The sequence below is a fragment of the Elephantulus edwardii genome, unplaced genomic scaffold (genome assembly GCF_000299155.1).
Source record: "Elephantulus edwardii isolate Elephantulus edwardi_28Jun2011 unplaced genomic scaffold, EleEdw1.0 scaffold00405, whole genome shotgun sequence".
NCBI lineage: Eukaryota > Metazoa > Chordata > Mammalia > Macroscelidea > Macroscelididae > Elephantulus > Elephantulus edwardii.
This window is the reverse complement of record NW_006400155.1, coordinates 1,360,205-1,371,398: the sequence shown is the minus strand read 5'-3', so window position 1 is coordinate 1,371,398 and position 11,194 is coordinate 1,360,205. Positions and strand designations below refer to the sequence as shown.

Here is an 11,194-nt window from a genome sequence, read left to right as displayed (position 1 = left end):
TCACTGGCTTCATAGCTGCCACTCTCAGGTTTCTCCAGCTTATAGCATTCCTGAGGAGTCAAGAGCCAATCAGAAAGGTCTACCTCTTGCTCAAGAAGCTCAAGTTCTCCAACTTTTTCAGCTTCAGTGGAGAAAGAACTAGTGGAACAAATGTTGTCTTTTTGGCAATTCTGTTTTTCAGGAACTTCTTGTTGCAGACTCCTGAGAAGCCAGTTTTCTAAGTCTTTTTGGTCAACCCAGACATTATTGAAGACATTGTAAGCTCTAGAAGAAGTCTGATTATTCTCCAAGGTTTGCTTTTGGGTGAGCCAGTCCTGGGGATTGGTGCTAGGAACATAAGGAGCCTGATGCAAATTAGCAGGTTTGCTTCCAAGGAGCCATTCACTCAGAGGGACAGCTGTGGTGCTGGACGATGATTTCTGCTCCAGCACCGGAACGTAACCTCTTTTCTCCAAAAAAGTTCCAATACTTGATGAATTAGTATGAGCCATCAGGTGCTCAGGAATTTGCATGGTCTTCAGGGATCCAAATGTAGTGATGGTCTGACGTAGAGCAGTTGTGTCAGCTTCAAACAGGAGGACAGTTGAATCTTCTGGTTTGAGAGTCAAACTGCCCAGTCTCTCCAAGCACACAGAAACTTCATTGGCTAGATCTTTGTTTTGGGAGCACTCCAACTGATGAGTAAGGCAACTGAGCTGACCTAATAACCAGTAGAGCTGCTGAGCTTGCTGCTGTAGTGTCTCCTCTTTAAGCTGATAGATGAGGTCAACCTGTTCATACAACCATACCTCACGGCTTCTAAGGCATTCCAGGTGACGACTTATGCAACTATGAATTTTAGCTTTCACCTCTTGGAGATTATCTTTAATCTGCTGTTCAACCCGTAGAACTCCACCAATAGCAAGTTCCAAATCTCTTTGTGCATCACAACATCTCAAAAGCAGCTCTCGATTACTGGAGCATCCACTCTGTTCCTGTGAGGTGCTCATTCTGCTCACTGACCCTTACAAGGGGACCATGCAACTGGCTAGCAAGCAGATGGAAGCGTTATGCTGTCCCCACGAGGAAAGTGCCTTGCAACTGATTTTTAATTACCTTCAGCAAAATATTGCTTTTACGTGATAATTCCCATCCACCTACTGCTGTCAAGTTGATGCAGATTTATTGTGACCTCACCTAGAGTTTCCAAGGCTGTGTAAATCTTTATGGGAGATTTTCCATTCTTTTATCATGGAGCAGTCAGTAGACTTGAACGGCTAACCTGGTTAGCAGCCTGATACAGTATGCACTGTCACCAGAGTTCCTGATACTAATTATAATGCTGAATAACTTTAATATTCTGTTGAATCACATGTCTTTGGGATGGACACATTCCAAACTGATTTGTTCAGTCAGCTGGTTGGATAACAGTCTTCCCAGATGACTGAACATTTCCAATGTTGCATCCATTTATTGAAGTACCTCAGTTGATTTCTTAGTATAAAGAAATACAAAATATGTAAACTAAATAAGCAACATTCATTGTAGTCAGTTCTCTCTGAATGTTTTTATTCTCCATTCTACAGATTGTGAGACAGGTTAGAACAAAGACCTGTACTAATTGAGAGAAGACAGTACAAGCAAAACAGCAAAGTTAAATTGGCATTTACATTGACAGGAAGACCCTGGACGAGATGAACTGATACAGTAACTGGGGTAATGGGGGTTGGTATGTTGGAATTAGTGAGACTAGCTCAGGACAGGGAAGGGTTCAGAGCTGCTATACATAGGCTCACTATGGATAGCAGGCAACTCTATAGCACCTAATAACAACAACAACAAAGTTACAGTTTTATGGCCTTCATTTCTGCTCTTAAGTTTTATCAGTCTAATTGTTCTTAAGTCTTAATAACTCATCTTTAAGCATTTTTATTTTAAATTTTATTTGCATTTGTTTTCTGCTAGCTTGTAGAGAAATATCCTTAGTTTTGATACACTGAACTTTGTATTAATTCTGAATTAATTTGCCAGTTCTAGTACCCTTTTTGTAAAGTCCTTAAGATTTTTATGTATGTGGTTTTATAGCCCGCAGTTAAGGACAGCTAATGTCTTCCTTTCCAATTTGTGTATCTTTCCATGCTGTGTTGTATTATGTAGAACTTCAGCCATAACATTTAATAGAAGTGCAAAGATTGAACATCTTTACTTGTTCTCAGCCTTTGGCCAAGTAGCTGTCATCCAAATTTCTTGGCATAGCGTTGAGAGCACATCCAGGGCACCGTCTCTTTGTTGAGATTCCCCATTTCGTATTCCATCAGTACTGACTTTCAGCATTGCCTTCTGTTCAGCTTGGACTTCCTCTGTTAATAATGCTGTTTCTTGATCACTTGCTACTTTCTAAAATTGTCAAAAGCACACGAATTATTTTTGGTACAGTGACTATGTATATTACTTTTATCTTCTTTAAGTGCCTTCTCCATCATTTAATATTTTGCATCCAGAATCTTTATTGCAAACATAATGTTTTAAAAGTTTTTCAAATTTTGCTCATTCTTTCAGCTTGAGAAATGCATTGCATGCTCTTTGGGATGGTTTAACTCCAGATCTTAACATTTCATGAGGTAGGATTCATTACCATTAACTATGGCTCTTGACAAGGGATGAGTATGCTGCTGTAATAGTTCTTGGAAGTGTGGAAGAAGCTTTACATTACATTCCATGAAATAGACACGCAAAGGATAATGTGTCACATGTGGGAAGATAAGTCTCCAGCCCTTGTTGGGCTTGTGGGTGTTACCATAAGATCATTTCTCCGGAGGTTCTAAAAGTCACCAAAGTTGTATCACCAGAGTAAGGACAGAGGCGAGTGCAACACTAGAAAACCCTAGTGTCTGCCCTGAGAACCCCCTGGAGCTGCCTGAATCCCCTTCATCCCCTGCTAGCCCCACCCATTCTCCTCCCATAAGTCCCTGGTGCCTTATGGGAGACCCTAGGGATTCCTCCATGCCCCTTCCCCGTGAGTCTCCCTCATGTCACCTGTCTCCCCTTGTCCTTCCCCAGGATTACACTCCCGCGAGTCCTCCATGTCTGCTGTGACCCTTGAGTCTCCCCCCGAACCCCCAGCGAGTTCCTCCGTGCCCCGCTACGCGCTTCCCTATGAACCACCAGCAAACCCTGCAAATCCCCAGTCGCCCCTCACAACCCCTGCAAGTCCTAGCATAACACTCAGGTCCCCCTGTACCCCCTCAATCACCCGAGCCCTCCCCTGCGAGACCCCCTTGCTCCACTGTGCACCCCTTGAGGACCCTGAGACGTCGCCACACCCCCTTCTGCCCTAGTGGAGCTACCCTTTGAAGGTCCTTAGAGCTCTAAGATGTTCCCGGGAGTCCACCCCAGCCCACCACTCCATTAGTCTCCCTTCCATCACTCACCTACCCCCATCTTTCCAGTTGCTGTTGTGTTGAAAAACTAATGCTCCTTTGGGTCTCAGAAACTATAAATCTCAATGGCGGAGACTGCCATATTTTTTATTATTAATAATAATTATATGAAATACAAATAACAACAACTAAGAATTACTCTCATTTTATTTAAGGACAACATTCAGCACATGAAGTGAGCAGTTATTTCATATATAAACACCCTAATGCTCGTAATAAAATTTTCTTTTAAAAAAAGACACATACATCAACAAAAATTTTAAGTACCTTGGAACTGAAACAATTTTAGAATCAACTGCTGGAGTGAGTGTGAGGAGACAGTGACCTTCAGATATAGTTGGGGGAATGATTTATTAGAAAGATATAAATCCTGTATTATTAAAAAACGGCTACTTTCTGTTAGTAATGACAAAAGCCTTTGAGGCTGTAATAGTGATAATTTATGGTGAAGTTACGTCAGTAATACTAGGGAGTCATGAGAACAAAAAAAGAGTTAAAAGAGATAAGTAGGCCAAATCTCTATGCAGTATGACTGAAGGAGAAAAACTGAAGGGAAAGCATATATTAAAAGAGCTCAATTGGGGATGGCAAGAGAAAGCATTTGAATATGTCAAAACGTGTGTGTGTGTGTGTGTGTGTGTGAGAGAGAGAGAATGTGTGTGTTCTAGTGTAGAAATGGGAAGAGGAGGGCACATGTGCCTGTATGTGTTTGTTTGACACAAACCTAAACCAGTTCTCACTCATGGCAACACGTCATTGTGTTTCTGAGTCTGTAAATTTTTATGGCAGCCGAAGAAGCTGTACTGCAATCTTGAAGGCACATGGTTTGAGGCCCTCAGCTGTTCCACGAGAGAAAGATGGGCATTCCCGTCCAGTGCAATTAACTGCCTCTGAAAACCTGCTGGAGGGTCAGCTATGGGTCAGTTCCAACTCTATGGTACTACTACAACAACAACAAACAACAACATGGCAGTAGAATGTCCATCTTTCTCCCTCTGAGCTGCTGATGGACTTGAAATACTGACCTTGTGGTTAGCAGGTCCAATGGTCTATGCCACCAGGCTCCTTGAACTTGCTCAGGCAAAGATGAAATTAATGACTTACCTGATGAGCATGGATTTGTTAGCTGGTAAAGACTGAGGGAGAAGAGTTATAACATGCAGAAGAGAGTGTACTTGAGAAACAGATGACGTGGCTTTCCACTCTACCAGTGTCATCTGTGAGTGCTAGGCACACGGTGGTGACAGAGCTCTCCTGCTCACCAACAGGATGGCAGATTGAATCTACCAGCTGCTCCTGAGGAGAAAGATACACTTGTCTACTTCCTAGATGATCATAAAAAGTCTCCCGTCCAGTTGGACCCTTTGAGATCATGGCCTGGGTAATCCTATGGGGCAGTTTGGCTCTGTCCTGCAGTGTGGACTGTACTCGGAGACAGTGGGTTTGACGTATGTGTGTCTGTGTCTGTGTGTGTGTTATGTATGAATCTAAAAAATATGTACTAAAGTTATTTTTAACTGTTTAGATTATTTGAGAAAATAGGAGTGTAGGAGTCTAAACATAGTAAATTAAAAAGGAAAGGAGGAGGGCTACCTAGAATTACTTTTAGTCAATCAGCATAGAATCTGAAATGATAAAAGGGATGAGAACAATAAGGCTAGAGTATGACAAAAGGTCCCTAAAAACAACAGATCTGGGACACACAGACACAGTCACAGAGATCCCAACAGATCTGTGTGCACCTGTAACTGTGTCCCTGTGCCCTGTAAACAGAGATGTAAAGAAGGAGAGACGTGAAGCTTTTAACATTGAACAACAGGGGGCGGGGAGGGGGAACATATGAGGAAGTGACTCTGACTATAACTTTATCATTAAATAAATCTGTATTTTAGAGATGGTATCAAAATTAGTTTCAGAGCTTTGAATGTTTATAAACATCAGAGACAGCTTTGGTAGAGCTTTGTTAAGAGCCCATCTTAAGATTGTTGTTTTTTGTTTGTTTTACATCGTAAGATTGTACAAAGCAGACGTAGTGAATTCCCTGCTTTTCATTGGGCACAATGAGCTCTTCTGATCCCTGTAATTGGAAATGAGAGCAAAACAATTGTTGAGGGTCAGTAGTGTTACCCCTGAATCATCTATAACTAACTGTGTGATTCCGACACACCTCTAGAAGGTTCTCTTGCCCTAATATGCTGCTACCAGCTTCCTCCCCAGGCTGCCTCACTAGAAACCTGTCCTCCTGTCTTCTAGTTTCTCATCAGGGCTCAATATGGAGGAAGGTAACTGGCAAAGAGTTCTTAGGAAGAAAGATTCTGACCATAAGAATTCAAGAAGTGGGTCTTCCCCAATCAGCATCTCCCCCTGGGAACGCCACTCTGATACCTCAGAGCAGCTCAGATTTTCCTTGGGAGCCTTAGGAGATGTGGAATTCACCCTTGAAAGCCTTCATTCCTGTCTACCTCCCATGCTACCCCTCACAGAAGCCATCTCTGTCACTGAGAAACACATCAGAGTGGCCCATGGATGGAGGTGCCCATTCTGAAGGCCCTGTTCTTCCTCCTATGTTTTGAAGGCTTTCCTGGAAAGGAGGGGTCTTATCCCCCAGAAAAATGGACACGTATATCCTCAGCACCTCCAGGGCTTCCCCAGACCTGGGGCTGGATGCTACATCTGAGAATTGGGCTTTGTGTCCACTGCTGACTGGGGAACTGAATGTGCCCCTTCTACCCTCACTTCTGACCCTTTGGGATCTGGTGGGTCCCTGTGATGTGGAAGCCATGTCCTCTCATCTGCTCCTTTCACCTCACTTGAGATTTTCTTCCAGTCCTTGTTCTCAGAATAGGTCAGGTTCTATATATCAAAGGGGGAGGGGGGAAATTTGTCAAATTACAGAAATATGTCAAAGACCAAAAAGAAAAAAAAACAACCTGCCATAATCCGAACCCTATCCCTTTCATTCTAGGTCTTTTCAAAGCCTGGCAGGTCTCTATTCCCTCTACTAAAAAGAACCCAGAAGTCCCCTTCACCATTGCCCTCCCTAAGAGCTGCCTCTGCAGACCCAGCCCCTATGTCCCCTGAACTCCCATTCCTCCTTCCAGATGTGCACTGTGCCCCTCTCATGGTCCCTAGGCCTCACCTCCAGAAAAGTCTCATCCTCTCCTCCAAACACTAGACCCTCTAGATGGATGTGTTCTCTGTGGGCAGGTGTCTTGGGGTTCCTGAACCAGGTGCACTTGAAGTGTGTGGGTAGAGGCACAGGGTCTAAAAGGAGAGGGATTTACAAAGAAAAGGGAAAAGGAGTCCGAATGGAGGTCTGTCCAGAAGGGCCCCTTCCCCAGCCCACACACTCTGCTTCTACCAGCTCAGGGATGATAATGGGCCTTCAGAGGCTTCCCCCTCTGGCCTGGACCATAAGGGGCCTCTTCTCGCTCCAACAGCATCAGCTGGTGCCTCACCCTCTGCAGTTCCTTCTTCTTCTCCTTCAGCTGCTGCTTCAGATGGCCACAGTTGTCTATCCTCTCCTGGATCTCCCTTCTCTTGCTGTCGATCAGGGAGCCGTTGGTTCAATAGCTGAGCACGGCTGGGCCTGTGAGAGGCAGAGGGCTCCAAGCGCTTCTCCAGCAGCTCTTCAAAAAATACTCTGCAGCTGAAGCCCTGACTCACCCCGTGCTTGGCGTGTTTCACCAGAGCCCTCCAGGACGGGAAGACACGGCAGCATGCAAGGCACCGCAAGCCCTGCGCACAAGTCACCATCCACTTTGGGGGGGCCCCTGAGGATCTTTGCTGATGGGCCCCTTCCTGAACAGTGGGCTCCTGGGGGCAGACCTCAGACTCCTCCTGCCCCAGCTCTGAGGAATTGACCAGAGATTCGGTGTCGCGGAGACTGGGTGCAGAGCCGATGGTGCTCTCTGAAAGCTCCACCTCATAGACCTGGGGCATCGTGCCCACTGGCTCAAAGGAGCTGGGGGTCTTCCAGGCCACAGCCAACCCCTGGAAGGTGCGCACCTGCGTGGCATAGGCGCACCTCACCCACCTCTTCTCCGGAGCTGCCCCGTATGTGGACGAGTGCGAGGTGGTCTGCTGGAGGAAGATGAAGCTGACCTCTCAGAGTTCAGAAGAATCTGCTCAGGCTGGGAGTCTAGGCTTTTGACTTTTGATGGAGCCTTGCTGACATTTTCATTTTGCCCAGAGATCACTGAGAATAGAGTTCATTTCCATGAGCCCTCAACTCTGGGTCCTCACCTGTGAGCCTGAGGCCCTATTCTCAGGATCCATCCTCACCACCCTCTCCTCCCTGAGAACACCCATGGCTTTTCTTGTCCGGGGCCACCTGGTCCTTTGAGGTAAAAAATCTCCCTTGTCAAGTGACATTACTTATGCTGCTCTATAACATAATTTCTTTTTAAGTCAGCATTTGATAAAACTGTGGTTCCCCGCCCCCATATGCCTGAAACTAAAAAAAAAAAAAAAGAAGATGGAGGTCAGCTACCAGTGCTGACCACTCAAACACAGACCATGGTGGAAGGTCGTAGACAGTGAGGGCGACAATCCGGAGCAAACCTTAGAAACAGCAAAGGACAGCCTTCCTGGCCCCACAGAGACTGAAGTGCCCTAGTCTATGACCCTGAGCCTCACACCTAGAATCATACTATCAGCTGTGGTTCAGCTTTCATCCAAACAACAGTTCACTCAGGCATGTATGTATCCTTTCTTTCTCTTATTCACGCCCACACTCTTGTTATCTACTATTTAACAGGTAATTTTCAAGTGAAAGACTCATTGATCCCTTGTTTCTTGTTTCTGAGAGATCTCAAATCCTGTAGAGCCCTCCACCCATCATTCAGACTGAATTTTCCTCCCACCCATACCTTGAGGCATGGACAAAGACCTCTTCCTCCTCTCCATCCTGGCTGCCTGATGATCAACCATGATGGACGGCCTCTGGCAAGATGCGTATTTCTCCTCCCAGCTGGGGAAGATGCCCCAAGCCCTCACGTGTTGGGGACTTGATAAGACAAATGGTTTAAAATTTGTCTTGAAAGTCGCTTTCCCACAGGAACTCAGATCAATGACCTCTCGAAGAGTGAGCACAAGGACTTCCAGTAACCTTTGTGTGACATCATCGCTGACATCATTCAGTTCCAGGTATCAGGGCAACTGTTTTATTTTTTAATTTTGTTTTATAATTTTATGTTTGTTTGCATACAAAATTCATATACATTGTGTTTCATATAATCATTCTTGTACACTGTGTTTTATAAAATTACCATTATCTATATGCGCCATTACTCTGTCTTTTCAGGTTTCCAGTGGACTTTTCCCACTTCCTCCACCACCCCCTCCCCTCCCATTGAATTGTGTGACCCTGTGATATCCGCCCTGCCCATCCTCAGTCTGCCTTCTGCTTCTCCTGCTCCCTTGGACCTTCATACTCCTTTGACTAGCTATCATTCTATTTGTACCAAAATGGTCTTATGCAGTATTTTTCCTTAGGAAACTGAGTTAGTTCACTCAGCATAATGCTCTCCAGTCTCTCCCATGGTAAGTAATATTTTTCAAAACTGTTATTCCTGAGTGTTCCGTAGTTGAGTAGTGTTCCATCATGTGAAGTGTATCACGATTTCTTAGTCCATTTGTTTGTTGTTGGACATTTGGGCTGTTTCCTTGTTCTTGCAAATGTGAATAACACTACTATGAACATTGGTGTACAAATCTCCATTTGTTTCTCACTTCTAATTTCCTTGGGATATATACACATATTCCTAGCAAAAATTTCTTGGAGAAGGACATGATGCTAGGAAGGAGGGTCAGCAAAGGAGAGGAATACCCTTGACCAGGTGGATTGATGCAGGGACTTCTGCAATGGACTCTTGTGTGTCAGGAAGGGTGAGGATTGGACAGGATAGAGCAGGGTTCAGATCTTCTGTTCATAGGGTCACTATGAGGCGTACTCTACTCGACTGCACGTAACAACAACAGCAGCATATTCCTAGCAGTGGAAAAGCTGGGTCATATGGAATTTCTATGTTCATATATCTTTTGGCCATCCAAATGTCTTCCTCTGTGAAAAGTCTTTTCATGTCTTTGGGTCCTTTTATAATTGCGTTATCAGTCTTTTCCTGGTGGAGGCCCTGGAGTATTTTGTAAACTTCCATTATGAGACTCTTGTTTGAGATGGTATTACCAAATGTTTGTCTCCAGTCAGTAGGTTTTCTTTTCACTCTGTTGGGAAGTTTTTGATGTGCTCAGGGATTTAATCTTTAAAAGGGCAACTGTTTTTGTTGGTTGTTTTTATTTTGTCTTGCTGCTGTCTGTTTTTGCTCTGTCATTTTAATAATAATTTTCATTAATACTTTCATCATTTATATACACTGTGTTTCATGCATGGACACTGTGTTCCATACAGTCCTTCATATTTCCTACATTTAGACTGTGGGCTTTCCTCCCTCTTACAATCATCCCTCTAACAAGCACTTTGGTGAAAGCATGTAAGCCAGCTACTTCACGCCTCATGCCCTAATAGCCCCCTTTTAGATTACCAATTTCTGATTTTCCCTATCAATCTGATACTCTGAGGGAACAAGTGTGTCCCTTTTGCTAAAGGATCTTCTTTTCAACTTGGAAATTTTGAGCCTCTGCAAAAGCCACAAAGCCCAGAGCAAGCCATCAGGTTGCAGAAATTGGCCCTAGCTCACAGCATGGATCATCTATTCTTCATATGGTTGGATACTGGTCAGTTCATTCCTAGCTATCTGTGCCTAGTTTCAAATCACCTGCAAGCTCAGGAGTCCACACTTCTCCCTTCATTCCATATCTATTGGGCTCCTCACTCAGCCTGAGCCCCTATATGCGGATGAGTCAAGTCAACAAGCTAGGGTTCCTCTTGACTCGCTGCTCCTCAAGCCAGCCACCCTTCTCTGCTCATCCACACATCTGTGCATGCTAGGTGGAACACGTCCAAGCTCAGCCTGTTTCTTCATTGTTTATTCCTCCCACTTCCGCTCGGTGGGTCTAGGAGATCGCTAGAACAATCATACTCCAACCTCAAGCTTAGAAGTGAGCTCTGATGGGCATCAACTTAACCATGCCTTAGAAACCAAACAGCTTGTTTTAGTTTTAAAGAGATAATAATTTTCCTTCTCTCCCCCCGCCCTCCTTATTTCCTTTCCTGTTTGCAAGGAAACTGTTTGAAGACAAGTATGTCAACTCGTGAGGCCTGGATTAAAAGTTTTAAAAGAGAGAAATTAAATCTTGAAAATGACTTGTAATTTCTCCTTTACACAGGTTATCATCTATGGGGAGGAGAATGTGACTGGAAGGAGTAACAGATAATGATGGGCTTTAGTTTCTCCTAAAAGTCTCCTTTGACACTGAGTCACATCTCTTCAGTCCTGGACACATAATGTCCACTCTGAACCACTCCCTGGTTTCTTTACCACTTGGGCTTAAAACAAGCTGTCCCCTCTAAATAGAAGACATTCTTTTCTTTCTCCTCTACTGGATCCTCCATGGAGCCCTGCCTGTGTTAATTTAGTGTTGAGTATGGGGTTGCCTTCATAGTTAAAAAAGTAATTTCTAGATCCATCTTGAAGTACAACATTGTGAGTGATAGGATTATATCCATATGTTTACAAGGAAGTCCAGTGAATACCACTATAATTCAGATGTATGCACCAACAACCAGAGCCAAAGAAGAAGAAATAGATGATTTCTACCAACTCTTACAGTCAGAGATAGATCGAACATGCAATCAAGATGCACTGATAATAATG

General features: G+C 44.2%; 1 protein-coding gene across 1 annotated transcript in view; it reads right to left on the bottom strand.

Annotated features, from left to right (window-relative positions):
* LOC102851269 (nuclear receptor coactivator 4-like) overlaps positions 1–995 on the bottom strand; it is a 4,577-nt gene extending 3,582 nt beyond the window's left edge. Inside the window, exon 1 of the mRNA XM_006902398.1 lies at positions 5–995. Coding sequence (XP_006902460.1) covers positions 5–989 — 985 coding nt within the window. The 5' untranslated portion in view covers positions 990–995. The remainder of the gene's footprint in view (positions 1–4) is intronic.
* Between the last annotated feature and the right edge of the window lie 10,199 nt (positions 996–11,194).